General features: G+C 38.7%; 1 protein-coding gene across 1 annotated transcript in view; it reads right to left on the bottom strand.

Annotated features, from left to right (window-relative positions):
* The window catches only part of chn1 (chimerin 1), a 95201-nt gene that overhangs the window by 12764 nt on the left and 58205 nt on the right, over positions 1–24232 (bottom strand). The window contains exons 7-8 of the mRNA XM_079822455.1: positions 10628–10705; positions 8147–8231 (exon numbers count right to left, since the gene is read on the bottom strand). Coding sequence (XP_079678581.1) covers positions 8147–8231; positions 10628–10705 — 163 coding nt within the window. The remainder of the gene's footprint in view (positions 1–8146; positions 8232–10627; positions 10706–24232) is intronic.

Genomic DNA, 24232 nt, shown 5'->3' with positions numbered 1-24232 from the left:
TCGGACGGTGATTCATTCACGGTGGAGGAGAACGTTTTGCGATCCTGGGATGCGCTGTTCACGTGCTCAATAACATGATTGTATGCTATAAATAAAATGTCATATGCTTGGTAAAATGAGACTAAATGCATATTTGATTTAATAAAAGGAAAATAATATCCTTATTATTATTTAATTATTTAAATCCATTTAAAAATAGGAAGATATATAGACGCACATTATAGCTAAAATGTTTTTGTCTTGTATTTTATCTCAAAATAAAGGATGTGATTTTATTCCACACGGAAATGAGCGGAGATAAGTGAACACAGCCTCTTATTTACATGAGGTAATCATAATGCTATGGTTATTTTAACATATATAACTGCTGCCATTATAACGGCCCATTTCAAATGATTACGTGCTTTTCTTCTTTTTATTTTTTGAGCGGTGATGAAATATATTGCTCTTGTAAATGCTTGCCAGCATTTCAGTAATAAAAGCCTAGATCTTTAAAATGCATCCAAATGACAGCGAAGCGCAACCGTACGGTGCTCTGCAGTGGCCAAAAACGATATAAACTCAGATGTGGATTCGAATTGAAATTAAATTACCATATGACCTTGGTGTTTGTCTAAAAACTGTAGGTAATTTGGCTGGGGATTTTTACACGGGTGGTGGGGGAAAAACACTGACATTCTGGATTCAGACGGCAATAAAATCACAGACTAGCCCCTGACAATGATGACAATACCTTATGACCCCACGAGAAACAATAACCATCTGAATAGGGCTTTAGAAGATAAAGTATTTAAGTCGTTGTATGAAAAAAAAAAAAATGTGATGGTCTTTTTAAAAAAATAAATAAACATGTCAGGATGTAAAAACCGAACATTAGCTAAACCCCAAAATATAATCTATAGCTGGCGTCTGGTTTAATCATTTTGCCTCAAAACAATGTGGCAATAGATTTTTTTTATCTTTTGACAGGTGGAATTAGAATGAAGTCTAATCTAAATAATTCCACACTCCAAAAGAGGGTTTCTGCAGCGATGCCCTATAGGGGAACCCTTCAAGGAAGCGATCTTAAAGAACCATTCTTTTCTTCGTTTAGTGCAATGGAAAGCTTCCGTGGATGTTCTTCATAGAACCATCGAACCCAATAAAGAACCTTTATTTTTAAGAGTGCACTGAATTATCCGCTGGCACTTATTGTAAAGATTCTGCGGCGTGTGATTAAAAACGGCCCCTTGAGCGGCTCTGTCGCCGTGAGACTTCAGCCATGCAGAACTGTAATTATTTTTGAAAAATAAGAGCGAGGTTTATGATAAGCGGAGGAGACGGGCGCTAATAGAGGGCACCTCTCTAATGCATTCAATCTGTGAGGAGAGGTCTGCGGAGCTCTTGTTCAGAGGCGTAGAGGTGACCCCCGGCCCATACACAACTACACACACCTCGGCTTCAGACGGGTTATCGGGACAGATACAATACTACATTCTCTTTGGAAGTGCTTTTAGATGAAAAAAGGGTTGAATATGAAGCCTGTATTTAAAATTCATTACAAAGATATACTAATTGTTTAAGTATAATTGATATTTTGAATCAGATTTTTTTGTCATTTTTTTGTTAAAGTTTTAGTTATTTAGTTGTTCGTTTGTCATTTTTAATATTTTCCAAGTTTTTATTTTTATTTTTTTATAAATGTCTATATCATTTCTAGTTTTAGTATAGTTTAAGGGTGTTTTCACACCTAAAAGTCCGCACCGAAGTTCATGTTTTGATACATTTGGTTAGCTTTGGTTTGGTTTCACATTGCAATTATGCGAGCGCACTAAAGAACTTTATGACACACTTGCGTCCACTCGTCATCATCTATGTGGGCGGCATCTGGACATTGATTGGTTTGTAAACGGACGTGCGTCTGACATGTTGTCAGTTTGGCGGGTAACTTTGACAAGAATGAATGAATAGACGCATGTCGTTGCCACTAGTGAACAGTGCGCATTGCTTGACTATTTCTTTTCGTTTCGAATCGTTTCGTTTAAAAGTGGACATTTCAAGCTTTCTATACACATATTCCTCATGTCTGTGAGGCTGAGTTTGGGTTTATTTATGAGACATGTTCAAGAGCAATCGTGATCGCGTCGGCGCCTCCATGTCACGATTATTGTCTGCTTTAGACTATTTGCTTCTTATTTATTAAATCCAGGCAATTGGCTGATGAAACATTGATTACAATTAAGATACAATTTGTACAAAACGAAATTCACTTTAAAGAAAGGATTTCTACAAAACAAAACTTAATGAAGTGGTCACAATCATTTCTGACCTTCTGTCTTCTGACAGATTGCGCATCTTTGCACTTTTCATAATCAATATAGCCGAGATGAAGTTTAAAAATAACATTATAATATTTAAACATAAACAGGAACTTCCTGTAAATGCTCTGAAAGTCCGAACCATACAGAAAAAGCTTTCACACTAGAAACGAACCGAACCTTTGTTCAGTTTGATCCGGACCGAGACTACCTCTTTTTGTCGGACCAAATTCCATCCTTTTGGTCCGGACCGTGGACTGGGGAGGTTTCACACCTGTCATTTTGATTTGGACCAAACTGAAAAGTCAGAAAATCCGGACCAAACAAGGTAGGTGTGAAAGGGCCCGTTAAAAATTTGAAATTTTGCCTCGGCAAATAGCTGGAGTAAAAAATGTTTGTGTGCATTTTATTTTATGAAAATATTATTTATGCATGTTTTTAGTTTGAGTTAATGATAACCTTGCTAAATGCATTATAATGCCTGAGAAAACGCATAATAATCCACTGTGAATGACCTGGTCCATTGAATTATTGAAAATGAATGCACGCCCAAACAACCAATGCATCCTCTGCACATTCATTCTCAATGGTTCAATGGTTCAGAGTCAATTAAGCCAGACATGCATTTGAATGCATTTATCTCAGGACATTTTCAGGTTTTATCATAGATGGGCAAGTGACAAAAAAATGTGTATTATAAGTCATTATGAACGTAATTCATTAAGGGCATTCATTATAAATACAGGCTTGTTACCCAGAAGTGTTACAAAGCAAATGTCCTGGGCTTTATTCAGGTGTCTTCTCCTTCTGTGGGAGTGTTTTGAGCCGACGCTGTTCCTGTATCCTGAAATTCACACACTGTGTGACCCAGTGCTGCTACGAGCCCTGAATTTTAATGTGTGTGTGTGTGTGTGTGTGAGTGTAAAGAGCTCTCAGCCCCTCTTCTCATTATAAAGACATGCCAGCTTTGTTTTCAGTCTCTGCCATGATGGCCTCGGTCGAGGGGAAGGGGGAGGGGGTGGACTTTATCCTCTCATGAGGCAATGTGGCACAACATGCCCGGGCACTGGGGCTGGCAGACACTCAGAATATAGCTCCGAGTCTCCCTCGCTCACAGACAAACAGCAAAAGAAAGAAGAAAGCATGTCAGATCACAACGCTGAATGCAAATCTCTACATCAAATGAGATTTCAATGCCCTAGTTTCTGGTGGCATCACAGACTGAAAGAGAGAGAGAGAGAGAGAGAGAGAGAGAGAGAGAGAGAGAGAGAGAGAGAGAGAGAGAGAGAGAGAGAGAGAGAGAGAGAGAGAGAGAGGTGAGAAAAGGAGGTGGATACAAGTAGCGTAAAAAGGGTCTCAGAATAAGGGATTTTGAACACAAGCTGCTTTCAAAATACTTTCATGCATTATTCATGCAGTCAGTTCATGAAAACATGTGTGTCACTCACATTATCGTATAAATAAATCATTAAAACACACACAACCAACCACAATATCATTCCTCGAACAAAACCGAACTCAACAGAGATAAACCATCTCTCCTAATGTAATCCTTTTTTGCACTTAACACATAATTGATGGACATTTCGTATCTTTCAAATGATTATGAAAACCAGGAATATTCTATAATAGTAACCAAATGTATTAATTAAATCAATTAAAAAAACAAAGCTTTGATTCATTATTCATGGCAAAAACATGCATGCCAAAATATAACAGTTCACTTGAAATGCCTGAAAGAGAAGGAATGTTCTTTTAAAACCATGTCTCTTGTAATAAGGAGTAAAACATAAATAAGTCTTTATCTGTTGGCTATCATCCTGATGCCAGTGTTCAGAACAATCTGTTCCTGCAGATGTAGGCCAGTCTACGCTCACTCCACAGGCTAATCAGCATTCACATATTCCTCATCTAGAGTGAAACACACTGACCTATATGAGCTACACACACACACACACACACACACACACACACACACACACACACACACACACACACACACACACACACACACACACACACACACACACACACACACACACACACACACACACACACACACACACACACACACACACACACACACACACACACACACACACACACACACACACACACACACACACACACACACACACACACACACACACACACACACACACACACTCCAGCAAACAAACACGCCATCCACTCGAGCACCACAGCTGTGTTTATTACCTAGTAAAGTGTAAAAAAAAGTTTAAAATAGCTTTAATAGCACACAAATTCATTATAAACTCAAGGGCGTAACATCGTCTACTGTTAAAATCTACTTTTAGAAATTGCTTTCAGAGATCCGTTTCGAATCTTTTCTACAAAGGTTCTGGCATCAGCGGTTCCACGAAGAAGCTTTAACATCCATGGGACCTTCAGTTTCACAAAAAGCTCTTTATAGTGGAAAAAATGTTCTTAAGATTATAGAAGATACTCTTTCCCTGCCATTGATGGAATTTTCTGGCTTTCCGTGTTTTCACTGTTATGCATCTTCTGAAAGAGTGCTCAATCTCCACGGGAAAAAAGAGAGTAAAAAAGCTAGTTCTTAATTTACTTTTTGTTAAAAATTGTGCTTTCTTTAAATTACCCACATTCAAGTGAAAAAAAAGATTGCATGACGATTGAATAAAACGTTTTGTTTTTGTTTTTAAAGCAGAGGCTCTGTTCTTTCGTTTGCACAGTGTCATTTTTAGCGGCATCTAGTGGTGAGGTTGTGAATTACAATCGGCCACCGCTCACCCCTCCCTTTCAAAGTACATAGAGAAACTACGGTGGCCGACACAGGACAAAAATGTAGTCGCCGGAGAGAGCAGAGAGTGACTAGCGCTCTGTAGAGAAGTTTGTCCGTTTAGGGCCACTGTAGAAACATGACGACGCAAAATGTGACTTCACTGTAAGGGGACCCGCGGTGTATGGAGATAGAAATGCCTCATTCTAAGGTAATAAAAACACAACGGTTCATTATCTAAGGTCTTTATACACCACTGAAAACATAGTTATGTATATTATATTGCATTTTTGTCAATAGATTATTCATAAATACTACACACTGAACCTATAAAACTCATCTTTGATCACCAAAATTACATTTTCCTCTGAAAAATATCTCTTCATGCCTTAAAATAGCTTGAATGTAACTCCATCTCATTTAGTACACGTGGATCCATGAAAATGCTAATTAGCCCCATCTTCACTCACTCATACGGGCTGGTTGATGTATCAACTCATACAAGTTGATGTATCAGAATGATAATGTGTTTTATGTATCGCTCTCTACAACATTGGACACATAACGGTTATTAATATGATTAGCCTTTTGCTTGACTAATAATGTGTTGCTAATGTTACACAAGCCATGCTCCTGTTCGCCATCTCAGTCTGCCTTCTAAAAATCAGCATCCTTAGAAACGCTTTGAGTCAGTAGAGAAAGGCATATAGTTTATCATCATAATCATATATCATAATGAAATTTCCTACCGTAAATATATACAAAATGTATTATTAGTAGTAATATGCGTTGCTAAGGACTTCATTTGGACAACTTTAAAGCCGATTTTCGCAATATATAGATATTTTTGCACCCTCAGATTCCAGATGATAATTTTTTTTTGTTTTTAATTGTTTTTTGTCAAACAACATGGAAGAAAAAATGTATTACTTACAAATGTTGGTTTTGACCATTTATTATCATTAGTGTTAGTGTTATTATAACATTGAGGCGTATCTAAATTCTTCTGTACAACAGTAATATATTTGTCAAGCTAAACTGAACTTTTATTTTGACGGGTTGCTGTGAAGAGCTTTGAGTTTCTGTGTGTTTATGATAAGACGGTAGTTTTTCTCAAATGAAACGGTGAAATGCTCATGAAGTGGCACTGGAGATGAAGTTCATGCGTTCATGTCCTCATATAGTGAGGCGGCAGAGGCTGAAAACACTGTGAGGCATCGTGTGTGTGTGTGTGTGTGTGTGCGTGTGTGTGTGTGTGCGCGTGTGTGCGTGTGTGTGTGTGTGAGGTAAACGAAACGGCCCATCTGTGCCATTCATTCACACAGAGACACGCAGGATTCGTATTTTGCGGTTTAATATTCACAGACACTCGTCTATATCTCCAGATGTGTTCTCAGGATCTGATTGATTTAATGTGAATCGGTACTTGGCAGAACCAACGTAATTCGGTCAGTGTTCTTAAAAGTACAGAGTTCGGTACCCAACCGTACTTGAAGCATATTAAAAACTAGGCCTGTCACGATAACACATTTTGCTGGACGATAAATTGGCCAAGAAATGATTGCGATAAACGATAATATTGTCATTCTGAGACCATTTTCATCTAAAATAATGATAATGGCATAATAATGCAGGTACAATTTTCAAAGATCAATAAACTTTTATTTCTAAAGACTATTTAACACTGAAAACGGAAAGCATTTTAAATATCCACAATAAATGAACAAAACAACCAAAACAAAAAGAGCAATGGACTCTCAGTCTGTTAACAAACAAATGCACTTGAATAAACAGCTGGAAAACTGCAGCAGATGATTGTGATTTAGGTAGTGATGGGAATCGATTAAAAAAATTAACTAATTAATCACATTTTTTCCCTGTAATTAATCACAATTAATAAGTTTTTAATGTTTTGGTATTGTAATAATTTCAGTTACTCTCCAAATTAATGTAGAAACAATTTATTGACAGCATATTTTAAATGTGTGTTGTATTGTCATGTTTTTATGACTGAAGGCCAGTATCACTGATGTCTCTATGAAACATTAGTGACGTTACATTACAGTATAACTGAAAGCTACCAGTGTCAACATTTATTAGGCTTTAAAAAAACTACTTTTACTTTACTTAAACTTAAAACAATCTTTACATAACCCCATTATAATAAATGTTATTTTTACCTGTGCCTTCCCTGTTAGACATACAGCAATGTAATAGTTATGAAACACGTTTCTTAACTGCATAAAAAATAAATGAAATATAGATTAATCATCATTACAGCTACAATTTTCTCTGTTCCCGTTGTGCTGACATGAGACGCAGCCACACAGACACACACACACACACACACACACAGACACAGACAGACACACAGACACACACAGACACACACAGACACACACACACACACACACACACACACACACACACACACACACACACACACACACACACACACACACACACACACACACACACACACACACACACACACACACACACACACACACACACACACACACACACACACACACACACACACACACACACACACACACACACACACACACACACACACACACACACACACACACACACACACACACAGGACATTGACATAAAGCGTGTTCTCTTGTGTCTTGTTGCGCTTAGAATCATTTACATGTATAAGAGCTTGATCATATAATGTAACGCTCGGCAAAAATGGATATAAAAACGGACGCTGGAAATTATCGCGACCGGAAAAATTATCAAGCTCATTTTTTTTTATTGTGCGATTCATTGACTATCGCGACAGGCCTATTAAAAACCCCACATAGACATATAAACAACATTAAAAACTTGATTTTCACCACATGGGTCTTTAAGATCCGTTCTTTTGGAAACTTAAATTCCCAGTGGCGTCGCTGTGAAAGTCCCTTTTTTAAACCCTTATTTTTAAGAGTTTACTACAAACCTCTAGAGTCCATAAATGCATGAATATACAATAAATATGATCAAATGAAATCGTAGTAATAATTATGTAATAACATATGTACTAAGCATTGATTCCCAGGGTGATGTCTGCATTGTGCGTGTGTTGATTTACCTGCACACTTGACTCCCTGAGCGATGAGTCCCCACATGAAGTTGGCGCAGTACTCGCACCAGTGCGGCCCTCTGAAGGTGTGCACCTGCGGGAAAACACCCAAACAATGACATACAAATCAACTTCTGCTCCTCTGAGCCCATTAAACCTGCTAACACAGACCAATGCGTGAGCGGAGACACTAGAGCAGTTGACCGCTGCTTAATCCAATCACAATTACTCAGCCGAGCGCGAGGGAGGGAGGGGCGTTATTCAGGAGGAAAGCCCTGCTCTTTTGCTCTCTCCTCTCCAGGTAACAGCTCATCCAATCAGACGCGCACAAGCGCTCTTACGGGACAGGCCCGCGCTGGCACACCAGCAGCCCTGTAGCTGCACGACGCCAGACCCGTCTTACAGTAGATGATGAAACCCGTGTACATCAGACTGACATCAACACGAGAAGTGCCCTATTTACATATAAAAGAGGTCTGAGGAATTTAAACCACTGAATATTTACAGAGCTGTGGGGATTTGAGCGGTTTATGGAAAAGAGGACAAAGAAATGCATGCGGTTTACAGGATTATCAAAAGAAAGCCTCGTTTCTTATTCACGAAATCCTTTATGATTACGACTTGATTCTAATAATAATAACAACAGATTGTCGCCTGGCATCAATTATCTTCCTTTTGTTACTCTCTCTTCTATACATCTCTTATATACACATACACCCTTTACTGCAGTGTAACGCTGATGCTCTCCATGTTTCTAACAAAAATAACTTCTAATTGGCTGTACTGCTGATGAAAGCGGCCACCATCCAGTGTCTGAGCATCTAGAAAGGGCGACAGCAAGGAAAAAAGCAGGCATGAGAGAAAGAAAGCGGCAGGAAGAGCTCTTTGTGGAGTCAGCAGTCTGTGAGGTTCAGCCGTACCTCCTGAAACCGTGAGGGGGGCTGGGTTTGGGACGGCAGTACCTGCTGACGATACGAGCCAAACGAGGAAACTGTGTTTCCCAACCCTCTATCAGTTCCTAATCTCTCCATCTGTCACCCCAAACACCCCCGCTCGCTCTCCCTTCCTCTCGAATACAAACAGAAGTTGCATTTATTCGATTTGTTTTCCTGAACCTCTGCCTCGAAATAACCCGGTCTTAAACAGATTCACGGCTTACAGCGTGTTAACTCTTCCAACGTCTCCTGAAACCTGCACCCGCTGCCACGGCAACAACACACCCCTTGGGACGTATTTAAATCACATTTGGGGAGAATTTGCATAACATCCTATGACATTTTGTTTAAAAAGTGATTTACAACAACATAAGGTTGCCAAAGCATTTCAATGAATACAGAAGAGTAAGTGAGACAGGATTGAGAGCATTTTGACAGAGTAATAATAATAATATTAACAACATTATTCCGTTTATTTTCTTATCCCATTAGCAAATAGATTTTGTTCTTGTTTTAAGCACAAATCAAACTTAATTAAGCAAGCTTCATGCATAAAACAAGAACAAAATGCAATCAAGTTACAAAAATAAACTGAAAAAAAAAGAAATCTCAAAAATGTTGGTAATTTTATAATGTCAACGCAACATAAAACGCACAAAACATTGCAATTAATCAGAAAAATGTTGGCCATTTTGACAATGCAAGAGAAATGATACACCACAAATAATAATATTACCAATATTATTTACCAAAAATACCAAATCTAATGCAAAAACAAGAAAAAAAATGCAATCAAGTTGCAAAAATAAACTAAAAAAAAAAAAAAAAAATCTGAAATATTGACACAAATTGTGGTACTCCTTTTTAAAGACTTGTAATATCAAAGCAACATAAAATGCACAAAATATTTAAATTCATCTGAAAAATTGACCATTTTGAATGCAAGAGAAATGTTGATACACCACAAATAATATTACCAATATTTTTGACCAAAAATACCAAAAAGTGTATTTTCTTATCTCTTTAGCAATAGCCTTTGTTTTTGTTTTAATAACAAATCAAATTCAATGATTTGAATTTAAATTTAAATTTTAATTCAAATTCAAGTGAGCTTTATGCAAAAAAAAAAAAACAAGAAAACAATGCAATCAAGTAACAACATTTGTCAAATTCTTAAAAAAGAAATTTAAAAAATCAGCAAATTTTGAGAAAAAAATATTATGGTATTCCTTTTTAAAGACTTTTATAATGTCAAAACAACAAAAAAAATGTACAAAACAATTCAGTGAATCAGAAAAACATAGACTATTTTGACAGAATGTTGATACACAACAAATAATAATAATACTAATATTATTTATTGGTAAATTTCCAAAGTTTATTTTTCTCATTCCATTAGAAAATAGTTTTTGTTCTTGTTTTAAGCACAAATCAAACCCAATGAAGAGAATTTTATGCATAAAACAAGAAAAAAAACGTTTTTTCAACCCTTTTTCAATAAAGTCTAAGTCAACATGCGTTCTAAATAACCCCATGAGTCTTTGCAGGTCCTTACCTTGAAGTTGTGGACTTTCTCGTATTTGGGCGCCCGTTCGCTCTCCTTCAGCGTGGCTCGCCGGACCAGCGACGTGAGCTGTGAATAAGCAAACAGTTTGAGAGGTTGCCAGAGAGTGGCCGGAGGTTTCTGAGGACTCATCTTCATCCCCAGAGCCGCAGCCACTATCCCCTGCTCCTTGCCCTCTGCCTTGGCCTTGTGCACCAGGGACTTTTCCTCCTTGCGGAGCACGTAGGACTCACGGGACGGCATGTCGCACTCTTAAGGAGCGAATCCACGCCAAAGACGCCGCCTAAATAAACTTTGCACAACTCCGAGGTCTCCTAACAGACTCTTCTACATCCTCTGCCAGAGATTTGAAGCCGAAAAAAACTAATCGAGACACAAATCACCAATACGAACGTCCAATTAGTCCAACTAGAGTTTCTTCAACGCCTGTATGAAGCCCTGAGTGTGTGTCAGAGTCAGTGTGTGAAGACCCTCCGTGGGCATCTATATGCAGATGAGATGAGTGGCTGAGTTAATCCCGTCCTGCCTGCGAGCAGCAGATATCCTCTCTGGAGCGCTGCCTCAAAGAGAGAGAGAGAGAGAGAGAGAGAGAGAGAGAGAGAGAGGGAGAGAGAGAGAGAGAGAGAGAGAGAGAGAGAGAGAGAGAGGGAGGACCCAACCACAGTCACACTGAGTTACACAGCTTAAATCAGCCAATCCCAGCAGAGCTGGCCGGGGTTTATCACTGAGCTCACCAACCCCCCAATCCACTGCATATATGAGAGAGAGAGAGAGAGAGAGAGAGAGAGAGAGAGAGAGAGAGAGAGAGAGAGAGAGAGAGAGAGAGAGAGAGAGAGAGAGAGAGGGAGATAAGGAGTGGGACTGTAATGAGAGGTGAATGACTCATGGATGAGCTCTGAGCTCATGCTCCTCTAATAAAAGCACAAAGCCAGCGCACCAACGCACCATAAACACAACCCACACTGAGTGTTAGGACTGCACAATTTGGGCAAAACAAATCTAATTGCGACTGAATTTAAAGACAATTAATATCAATTGAAAAAATCCAGGTTTGCTGTGCTTGTATGTAGGGATGCAATATTATTAGGGCTGTCAAAAGATTAATCGAGATTAATCGCATCCAAAATAAAAGTTTGTGTTTACATAATATATGTGTGTGTACTCTGTTAATTATTATTTATATATAAATACACACACGAGCATGTATATATTTAAGAAAAAAATTTATATTTAGATATAAAACATTTATATATATTATAGATTATATAAATGTATATACAGTATATACATGCAAATATTTCTTAAATATATACATGAATGTGTGTGTATTTATATATAAATAATAATTAACAGAGTACACACACATATATATTATGTAAACACAAACTTTTATTTTGGATGCGATTAATCGTGATTAATCTTTTGACAGCCCTAAATGTTATATATCAATATGGCTATCAAAATAAATAATAATAATAATAATTATTATTATTATGATTAAATAAAAAATAAAAAAATTACCCCAAAAAAATATTATTATTGTTATATTTCACTGTAAAACAAATATGAATATTTAAGAAAGATATTATTGTACAACTGCAAAATTACAATACTAATATTTATAGATGTTTATCGTTAATTAGTAACACCTGTGTATGTATATGTATATGTATGTGTATATATATATATATATGTATATGTATGTGTATATATGTATATATACATACACAGGTGTTACTAATTGACGATAAACATCTATAAATATTAGTATTGTAATTTTGCAGTTGTAAAATAATATCTTTCTTAAATATTCATTCATCTTCATCATTCTGTGCTCAAATCTTTTTTTGTATAGTGATGCTGAACTGACCAACCAATTTCCTACCTACATCTTAAATGTTCTGGTTTCATATCTCTCGTCTCATCAGATTTCAAATCAATATGTCATGTCACATTTACTGTTCAATGAAATGGGTTTGTCTTGAAACAATAAAACAGCTGAATAAACTCAATTCTTAAAAAAAAAAAAAAGTGAATGTCCTTATTGGACGCTGGGATTGGCCAGGCCCGAACCGGTTCACCGTGTGTAATTAAATCAACTTCCTGCTTTATAAACGAGCACACGAGTCTTTCCTCTCAATCACACACCAGCACATCAGACGCTCCAATCTGCCTTCATAAATCACAATGACAGCATCAGCCAAACGACTCTGGATCATTCCCAAAACAATCAGACAGAGATTATATCTGAACATGTGCTATTGTTATTCTGTATATTAGTGATACACTGATATATTGGCCAGGACGATTCATTGGCTGATAATAGCCTGATATTTTGAAAGGCATCGGTCTCACCTACGCCTTCACCTGTCAATGAGCACACACAGATCATGCACACTGCGTTCTTCAGGTCCACCTAAAGGAGCAGTTCACTTCAAAATCTAAATTTCCTGATCATTTACTCAGCCCCATCTCATCCAAGATGTGCGTGTCTTTCTTTCTTCAGTGGAAAAGAAATTACCAAATCAATGCAGTTTCAAAGGAAGGGCTTCAGAGGCTCTGCACGATCCCAGACGAGGAATAGGGTCTAGACAAACCATCGGCCATTTTTAAGAAAATAAACATTTATATACTTTTTAACCTAAATTGCTCACCACGGATCACATAATCCCGTGGGAAAGGTCATACTAGTCGTAGGCAGAAGTACCGCCCCATGTTTACAAACCACTCGTGCGAAAACCAATACAAACGGCCTTTAGCAAAAAAAAATATAAAACAACGATGTCGGACGATTTTGAAGTTGAAGACGGAGTGTTTTTTGGTAAAGGCCGTTTGTATTAGTCCTTGCATGTTCGCTTGGGGCTGTACTTCTGCCACAGCGCAAGATGAGCTATCTAGGTTAAAAAGTATATAAATATTTTTTGTTTTTTAAAAAATGGCCGATGGTTTGGCTAGACCCTATTCCTCGTCTGGGATTGTGCAGAGCCTCTGAAGCCCTTCCTTTGAAACTGCAGTGATTTGGACCTTCAACCTTTGGTTGCCATTGAAGTCTAGCCTGACAAGCCAGAGCCACATGAAGAGGTTGGGTCTGGGAACACACCATTGGCAGGGCTCAATCCGAGGGGCGGGATAAACGCTTGTCTTTCAAAGTCCCTCTGCACTCAATAGGATAGCGCTACAACCAACCAGAGCAGCGAAGAAGGTGAAGCGGAGCTAGTTGATAGATTAAACTTTTGCCATATCCTGTCGACAAAACTCCGAACACATCTTCCTTTCTTAAGAATGACTTCAGTGCCGTTCTTTGTTCTTTTCTCAAAGAAAAGCTTAACTCCAAGTCTTCCTGAGTCGCGGCCAAAGCCGAATCGAGTGCGCTGTTCGCCAGCTTCTTTGTTTACAAGTAGTACATGGAACCACCGCAACTCTGCCGTCATTATGTTAAGCCCCGCCCACCGACTCTATACACGATGTGATTGGCCCGACCAGAGTTTGGTTTTTCCAGCTCACAAGCCAACGGAGAGTTGCTAGACGACCTGGCTGCAAATTAGATTTGTCTAGATTTGTCGTCATCACTATATAAGTCGTTATTTAGGGTTTTTTTGCGCACAAAAACTATTCTTGCCAATTCATTAAGTTATTGTAGAACCACTGTAGTGAGATGGACTTTGTAACAACGTCTTTAGTGCCTTTTAAGGGTCTTGAGAGTGTAAAGTGCCATTGTGCCAATGGAGGCCTTTCAGATCCATCAGATTTACACTAAAATATCTTCATTTGTGTTCTGAAGATGAACGGAGGTCTGACGGGTGTCCAACGACATGAGGGTGAGGAATTAATGACAGAATTCTCATTTTTGGGTGAACTAACCCTTTAATACAATGTAAACTATATATTTTTAATGAATTAACTTGGACACTAATGTGCCATGGTCCATGTGTGAAGCAAATCTGAACTCTTTAATGCGTAGTTTGAACTGAATTTTAATTATATCGAATACACTCTTCTTCGTCTCTTATCTCAGCTGGATGGTTCATCCTCTTCTGAAAGCAGTATGTTGGATCCAGACATGCCAACACACACACACACACACACACACACACACACACACACACACACACACACACGTTTCCTTTGATCAATACCAGAGGACTCGATTCTCTCCAGCGCTAGTGAGCAAAGTGCCCAAATGTGGGGCTGGATGAGAGACCTCCCGCCTGCTGGCTTCCAGATCAATAAGCCAAACGGAGGCAGAGAATATGAAACCGCTGGAGCCGAGATGAAACGCTCCGCGTCGAAGCCTCCAGCTGTGCACATCTCTCAGCAGACCTGAAGGAACCTTCACACCACGACTGTTACCTGTGCCAGGTGGGTTCACACGGCCTCCCAGACCAGTTCATCTGTACACATTCCTGACAGGAAGTGGGCTTTCCGTCCGACCTCCAATTGACAAGATTGATCTTTCTGCGTTCTTAAAAGTGTCTGGAGCAAAACGGTGGTCATAAATGGGCGGAGGAGAAGAATGGCTAATTCAAGGCTATTTCCTCTCTTCACATGTACACCGCGCGTCGAAGACCGCATCTCCAGCATGCTGCGTATGACCAGTCTGCCTGACAGGAAGTGGGCTTACTGTCCGATCTCTAATTGACAAGATTGATCTTTCTGCTTTCTTAAAAGTGTCTGGAGCAAAACGGTGGTCATAAATGGGTGGAGGCGAAGAATGGCTAATTCAAGGCCATTTCCTCTCTTCTCCCAAAACGACACAAGTGAAGATCCATCTGTGCAATCACTCATTCAGTCTGACACACAACACCTGATGGGTTGGGCATGATCGGAGCCAGATTATCCCGGAGAGAGAGAAAACACATGCACAGACTAACACAATTTGGCCAGAGTGTATGCTGATCTACTGTTGCAGCATCATCAGTTAAAGGTGATGTATTGTATGTATTGTTGCTGTTTGAGCATGAAAAAGGTCTGCAAATTTCCAAAACACAAAGTCCCTCCAGCGGGAGTTCTTCTCTATATCATCAGTGTTTCTGAACTCCCTGAAATGCCTCCACTGTAGTCTTGAGTTTTCTCAACCAACACGTCACAATATTCCTCATTTAAATAATTCCCGCCCAGGTATATGCAAAAAGGGGCTGAGGCCTGGTTGAGTTGAGTAGTGTGTTGTTGCCTTGGCTAGGGCCCTCCTCTTTTTAATTTTTTGGGGAATTAAGCTTTTTAGTGATCAAAAAGCATGTCTAATTAATTAAAATCATGAAACATACAATATAACATCAATTTATTACAAGTTGAACAAAAATGACGTCTAGGGTCCTATGAATTTTTTTCTTTCTCAAATTCAGTATTTTCTGGTAATCAAATGAAGACATAAAACATTAATTATTATTATTATTATTAATTATAATTATTATTAAATGTATCTATTAATCATATGAGATTAAACTTTTTTGGTCAAATAACATGCTGCACAATGAGCTTTGCTGTTAAAATTAAAACGTGGAAGAACAAATTATTCATCCTTAAAATAAATGTTTGATAATTTATTATCATTAGTGTTAGTGTTATTATTACATTGAGGCGTATCTTATTTCTTCTGTATAACAGTAATATATTTGTCAAGCTAAACTGAACTTTTATTTTGACGGGTTGCTGTGAAGAGCTTTGAGTTTCTGTGTGTTTATGATAAGACGGTAGTTTTTCTCAAATGAAACGGTGAAATGCTCATGAAGTGACTCTGGAGATGAAGTTCATGCGTTCATGTCCTCATATGAGACTGAAAAAAACATAACCATCATGTGTGCTTCAGTGTGTGTGTGTGTGTGTGGTGTGTGTGTGTGTGTGTGTGTGTGTGTGTGAAATGAAACCATTCATTCACACAGAGACACAGAACATGCAGGATTCGTATTTAAATAGTCTTTTTGCGGTTTAGTATTTGAAGAGTTAATTTGCAAAAACAGATAATGCCGTTTTTCTTAATTTTTATAAATCATGTTTTTTTTATGGTGCATTCCAAGTGGTGCTGGGCGGTTATCCCTATTGCTTGTACACTTTTTTCTACCACATCTTTTCCTTCCCTTCGCCTCTCTATTAATTGTGTGATGTGTAATGTGTTTGAGTGTGTTTTAAATGCAATCACAAAGCAATTAATTGGTTTTATTTAACTCTGAAACATTTTTCAAGTTGTGTTGTGGTAAAATAGCTATGGGTAGCGCCAGTGGATTGCCGAGTGCAACCATTCTACGCCATCAACCTAGAACGCAAACAAAATGGCGCCGCCCATTGTCCAAATATATAATGGATTTTTTAAATAACGTGGATCTTTCATGGGTTTTCTACAACATATTTCAGTAAGAGACAACATTTATGTTATATTAAGCCATACAAGTCTTGACACCATGGGATCCCTTTAAAAAGCTGAAAATGACGCTCAAGCTGTTAATTTCTGACTTAAATGATCAGACATACTGTTAAAAACCTTTAGGTTCTTCAAAAGCAGAGCGGAAGGTTACAGACTACACCTCATTTTACTTTTTTACTCGTTTCAATAAATGCTCTTTTAGGATTGGACAGGAAGTTTTAAGCACTGAAATTCAGAGTATGGTTCATAGTACAATGAGAGCTAGAGAAATCCAAAGAGCTAGAGAAATTTGCATCGCCATGAAATGTCTCCTTTCATAAATCACCCACTTCTCATAAACACAAGCCTCATTTTAGCAAACCACGCAAAAAACTGGAATGAAAATGTTCTGGTTATGTAAAATGTTAAATGCGCTGTTGAGTTTGCATAATAACCGTCAGCTACCTGACCTCATTCCCGTTCATCCCTCTATCTTCTTCCCCACCGCTCACTCTCTGCTTTTTCTGAGCAACATACAGATGTCAGTAACATCAACATCGTGATTTCACAAGCTTCCAATCATTGAGATGGCATCAGTGCCCTGGAACACACAGTTAAGTTTGAGAAAGTCTCTTCTCTCAGCACTGCAGTGATGTGGGTGGTTATGTTATGTAACGTTACATAAGGACGGAGTGATGCATAATCACAGCGCAGGCGATCAAACACACTCAAAGCACCATATATGATGATCGATCACACGCAGCGGAACTGGGAGGCAAGTCTTACCACGCACATCACCATGATAATATAGCGGCACTCGCATCACACATCAGAGACAGATCATATTACATCATCATACGATTACTCATACTCTGAACAAACAAACCCCTAACTTGAGGCATTAGTTTTGGTTTCAATACAAGTTAAGCTCAGTCACCAGCATTTGTGGCATAATGTTGATAAAGCAAAATCGAGGTACAGAGAAGCATTTCCAATGGAAGTGAATGGGCCAATTTTTGGAGGTTTTAAAAGCAGAAATGTATAATATTGTAAAGTTCATAAAAAGGACAGGAAGGACCAGGATGCAAACATACTTAAAAACAAATGACCAAATGCAAAAGAAAATGATATGGCATAATGGGAAAACACACATAAAACATAAACATAGTTATTCTGCGTGAACGTACATTCATTCTTCTATTTAAAACTGGGATATTAAACATTTATTATTTGAGATGTAAGGCTGTTTAAATTATAAATAAATTGTTTGGGTTCTCATTGCAACAAAATTGGACTAACTTTACACAGAAAATGTTAGTAAGCATTTTTTCCACACTAAAAACATTGTTTATGTTTTGCAGCTATACTATTGATTAAGTCAGTAGTTTTCATATTTTCAAATTTGCCACATTCATTTCCATTGTAACAGATTTTTTTTTTTTTTCAAAGGACAAGTGGAACTACATATTTGTGGTAATCACCATTATGCCACAAAAGCTGTTAAGCATAACTTATACTATGGTTGAATGCTTGAATATGATTGGCTGACGAACGATCTAAGGCGTGCAATTATTTTCAGGGAAACGCATGACAAAAGGAGTTCCAGCAGGTCTTGACCGCATTACAGCTCCATATCATTTCGCCAAATGCTTTCAGTTATTTCAAAGCTCCTTAGAGCCGACAACAGCAAAAGAACCAAAACCCACGACGACATTGACCATGCAAAAAGAGGATAGTAAGTAATAGGCTATTTTCAGCCCTCGTTTTGAGCCTCTCTCATGGAACGCTTGGTTTTTATGGGCGTGCCACACTGAAGACTTGGAAGTAAACGCCCACTGCTATGATTGGATAAGCTTTGCATATTTAATGAGCTTCGGCTCCCCTGTGAGTACACGTGAGGGACTGTTTTGAAAGCGTGTGGGAAAACTGCAACCGGAATGATTCGCCCACAGGGCTCGCAAAATCAAACAAACACAATGATTTATCTCTCATCCACCCGCGATTGACTGGAATGTTATTTTTTATTACTTGGCCCGCCCGATCAGGGGATATAACCGCAAACCGTGCATCACTAACACACACACACACACACACACACACACACACACACACACACACACACACACACACACACACACACACACACACACACACACACACACACACACACACACACACACACACACACACACACACACACACACACACACACACACACACACACACACACACACACACACACACACACACACACACACACACACACACACACACACACACGCCTCACTGCAGAGTCAGACAAATCAAAGCATGTTCAAAACTCCCGCGATTGTATTTTTCCTTCAAATATCAAGTCAAGAGAGTGAACAACGCACATGAAGAAAGGAATGTTATTTCACTATTTAAGCCCGTCGGCAGGCTGGGCTTACGTTTTGGTAGCCCGTCTTGAAAACACATAGCCCTGGGACGTTGGGCTTTGCGAGCCCTGTGACAGCGTGCTAATGTTCTGTTAGACACGTACACATAATCAATAGATATCAAACGATCTGTAACAATACAATACCGTCACATATTACTTTTTTTTTATTTACTCAAACTAGTGTGTTGCTTCATTCATTCATTCATTCATCCTGTCTGCAAAGCCAGTCTCTTTTTACAAACAAATCCGCGGTGAAATTAAGGAACAAATGCGCAATGTCTTCCCCACGTGAGCTGGATCTTCATTAAAAATAAAGTTCAACCACACATTCCTAATATTAGAATCTGAAGGAAGCTTTTGCAGCGACTGTGTTCTCCCACAACCAGACACAGCGCAATATCTTGCTATCTTCGGCATGTTTATTGCTCGGTAGCACGATCCGTTTACCTCCACGAGTCAGGCGTACTTCTTCTTCTGTTGAGGCGGTGTTTCACCACACCTTTATTGACACGCCTGGTGTCAATAAAAGCTTTTCTTTGACTAACAAGCAAGTTTTCAGCTCCGAAACTTACAGGATACTCTTATATTACCATGACCTTTTATATATCAAAGGCTGCATGAAAAGTTGATTTCTCAATTCATCACCCCTTTAATTATGTATGGAAAAACACATACTCCTTTTCTCCTGCTCGCTCTCCCACTCAAACAACAACACAATTCCTTACACTACTATTTAAAGGTTTGAGGATTTTTTTGAAAACAAATTAATGATTATATTCAGCAAGGATGCATTGATCAAGAGTGACAGTAAAGATTTTAAGCGGCGACTCTTTAAAGGCTTGTCGGTAAACAGCCACTGCTATGATTGGCTGATGTAGCTGCATAGGAAACAGTATCAAAGCCCCCTCACAATAGCATGCAAGTGTTTTGAAAACATTATCCGTTTAAAACCAGACAAGGAATTATGAAATAGTTTACTTACAGTTTACAATGGTTTGTGATGAAGCTGCTGTCAGATCCAATAAGGTTGCCTGCTGCATCTTTCAACTAAAGTTTCGTTGCAAACTCTCCATTACATTGAGCCTCATTTAAAAAAACAATCTGCAGTCAAATGCTCCGAACAAACATATAATCCCTAACGCAATCTGGGACGGCATTAAAAAATAAACCATCCACTTGTTCCTGATGCTGGGGTCCTTCTGAAGTCTGTACAGAGACACAAACGAACAGTTTCACCAGGACGCATCAAAGCGAACGTTAATTTACTCTTATGTGTCCTGTTGTCAGGAGTAGCTAAAGCGTACGTCAGAAAGAGAAAGTGTAACTGCATACTGTACGTGTAGACAGCCTCAGTGATTATAACGGGTTCGGTTTACTTTTGAAGCGACGCTCACACCCATGGCACTTCTCGTAAAGAGTAGAAGAAATTCCCTCCATTGGCCCTTACCAATCATGGCCTCCTAATCAGTCCCTCCAGAAAAACGCGATTATGCGATCGCGTGATTTAACGCATAATCAGCCAAAGTCCGCATATTCATGCGGGGGCCGCATTTTTTCAAATACGCCGCACTTTCGCCGCATAAATTGCCTATTTCCGCGTGCAAAATATGCGGGGCTATCATGATTTCATAATCCCCGCATTTTCGTTGCAAAAAAAAGTCATATATATTAGCAGAAAGTTGAAATTTTTTCGTTTACTTCACACAAGAGCCGCCATTTCCACCTATTGCCATGGGAACGTTTTGAAGTGACGTGATTACCCGACGCGAACGTCATCGAAAAGCTTCAAACCCCGTGGAGAAACCATAGATACCGGTGAAACCATGATGAAGCACAAACTCCCATTGGCCAACAAAAATAACAGCAAAAGAGCAAAGCAGTTTCCCTGTGTGCTGACTGATTTCAAAACACAGCATCATGAAGCTTTGAAGCGTTATGAATCAATGAGTCGATTCAGCGGTTTGAAGCGTTATGAATCAATGAGTTGATTCAGCGGTTTGAAGCGTTATGAATCAATGAGTCGATTCAGCGGGTTGGATCGCCAAAGTCACGTATTTCAGCAGTTTGACACGCAATCCGAATCATGAATCGACTCGATGATTCATAGCATCATGATGCTGTGTTTTGAAATCAGTCATCACTATATAAGTCGTTATTTAGTTTTTTTTGCACACAATAACTATTATCGTCGCTTCATAAAGTTATTGTAGAACCACTGTAGTGAGATGGACTTTGTAACGACATCTTTAGTGGGCTACCTTTTATGGGTCTTGAGAGTGTACATTGTGCCAATGGAGGCCTTTCTGAGCCATCGGAATTCAACTAAAATATCTTAATTTGTGTCCAACAACATAAAGGGAAGTCATTAATGACAGAATTTTCATTTTTAGGTGAACTATCCCTTTAAGAGATTGCACTTTGTGCATTGGAAGCACTCAAATGTCTGTTTTGTATAGCGACATCTGTAAAACAGGAAGTTATTTATTATTTTTTTCAGAAGTTGTAGCATATTCCTTTTGTAAAGCTACAGAACTTGATTGACTAAATGTTTTGTAAATTTGAGCCATTATTAAGGTCTCCAATAAAACAAGATGAGAACTTAAATATTCCAGCACTTTCTGTGATGTAGTGCTTTTTTTCTCTTTCTCATCAAACCGCAGTTTTTGCAAGTTCCCGCAATTTTCTCGCATAAAATTGCATAAATATCCCGCATTTTTCATCGCATTTTTTAAGAAAACGTGCCGCATAATCAAGGATTTTTGCCCGTAACAATCACAAAAAAAAGCCGCATTTTTCTGGAAGGACTGCCTAATAATCCCCATCCATTGAATCCACTCTCTCTCCTCTCCACCTATCGCTGGTGTGTGGTGAGCATCATCTAAATGGACGCTGCACACCGGTGGTGGTTGAGGAGAGACCCCTGACAAGGTTGTAAAGTGCTTTGGGTGTACAGTAGTGCATATGAAAGCGCTATATAAATGCCTCATTCATTCATCCAGTGTAGGCGTATGTCAGTTGTTAAGTGACTGAACACCAGTGGGTGGGGCCTGTGTTGCGATGATGTCCTATTCATGGCCTAATGGTTAGAGAGTCAGGCTGGTAATCCAAAGGTTGCAGGGTTGATTCTCAATACTAGCAGGAAATGAATGAGGTGCCCTTGACCAAAGCAACTAACCCCCAATCGCTCCCAAAATGGCTGCCAACTGCTCCGGGTGTGTGTGTGTGTGTCCCTGGTTTGCAGTGTGTGCGAGTTCACTACTCCTAATGTGTGTGCACAAACTTGGATGGCAGTAATATGCATATGTATTGGCCCGTGTGAAATCCCACAATATCCAAACGAGCCATTTTTGAAGGTTAGTTACTTGTTTTTTATAATGAGGTTGACATTTTAAGCTATGGAACTTGAAGGATGTTCTAATGGTACAAATAGCTCTTATAGGTCAAACGCTCAAGGACAATTTGATCTCAAGACCCATTTGAGGCTGTTTTCAACATTGATAATCAGAAATGTTTCTTGAGCAGCAAATCAGCATATTTGAATGATTTCTGAAGAATCATGTGACACTGAAGACTGGAGTAATAATGAATAATTTCACATTGAAAACACTATAGTAATATCACAATATTACAATATTTACTGTGTTTTTGATCAAATAAATGCAGCCTCGGTGAGCAGAAGAGACTTTTGGAGGGATCAAAATATCTCAGTCTTGGGGTGGCCTGTTTTGACATCATCAGCCGCCATCAGCTAGCAATACCCTAACGACCACAATGCAACACTCTAAAAATATTCATAACACCTTAGCAACCACATAGCATCCCTCTGGCTAATATTCACAGCACTGTGGCAGAGAGTCTGGCACAGACAAGCACATAAATCTAATTTTTGACTAAATTTTTGACAAAGGCAAAACAGTGACTAAAGATTTATTCAAGAGTTATGAATTATAATGGGTCTCTTAGGCCTATACTATAATATCCTGTGACAGATGGGTTCAGCTCAACTATACTGCACTCTTAAAAAATTAAGATTATTTATTGGTATCGATGGTTCCATGAAGAACCTTTAATATTCATGGCACCTTTCCATTCCACAAAAGGTTCTTTGTAGTGGAAAAGGGTTCTTCAGATTTTTAGAATGTTCTTCACACTAAGGGGAAAAAAAGGTTATTTTAAAGGGTCATTAAACCCTAAAACAATGTTACCATCCATTCGTTTTGATTGCTGGAGAAAACTAGTTCATTAAAACATATCAAAAAAAAATTATATTCAACTTTCGGGTTTAAATTAATCTTTGTATCAACGTCAAAGAAATGTGACGTTTTCTCGTACTATAGTACAGCGATGACTCATCGGTGTCTCATAATTATTCATGAGACTGCGTGTCCTTATCCTATGAGAAGAGGCCTCGCTTAATTATTCATGAGACTGCGTGTCCTTATCCTATGAGAAGAGGCCTCGCTTAATTATTCATGAGACTGCGTGTCCTTATCCAATGAGAAGAGGCCTCGCTTGACACAGCAGCACGTGTTGATTGACAGGCGCTTCAAAGAGCGAGATCGCATTCATTAACCCTTAAATGCATGACTGTTTCGCCAAACATTCTTACATATTCGGGTCTTTAGCGACCCAGATCTATAGCTAACATGGATAGATCTATACCTGTCGTGATAATATATAAAACTGCTGATATTAGAGCAACAATTACAGCACAGTAAAATAAAACATATTTCGTTACTTTTTGGAGCTTGGAAGGGTTCAGTTTGAGCAGATGTTTTGTACCATCACCACTGTCCTCGTCAGAGCTCATTTCCAGTAGATTCTGGATCATATTCACGAT

Source organism: Gobio gobio (genome assembly GCF_949357685.1).
Source record: "Gobio gobio genome assembly, chromosome: 7".
NCBI lineage: Eukaryota > Metazoa > Chordata > Actinopteri > Cypriniformes > Gobionidae > Gobio > Gobio gobio.
Note: the sequence above shows the minus strand (reverse complement) of the source record. Positions and strands in the feature narration are given on the sequence as shown.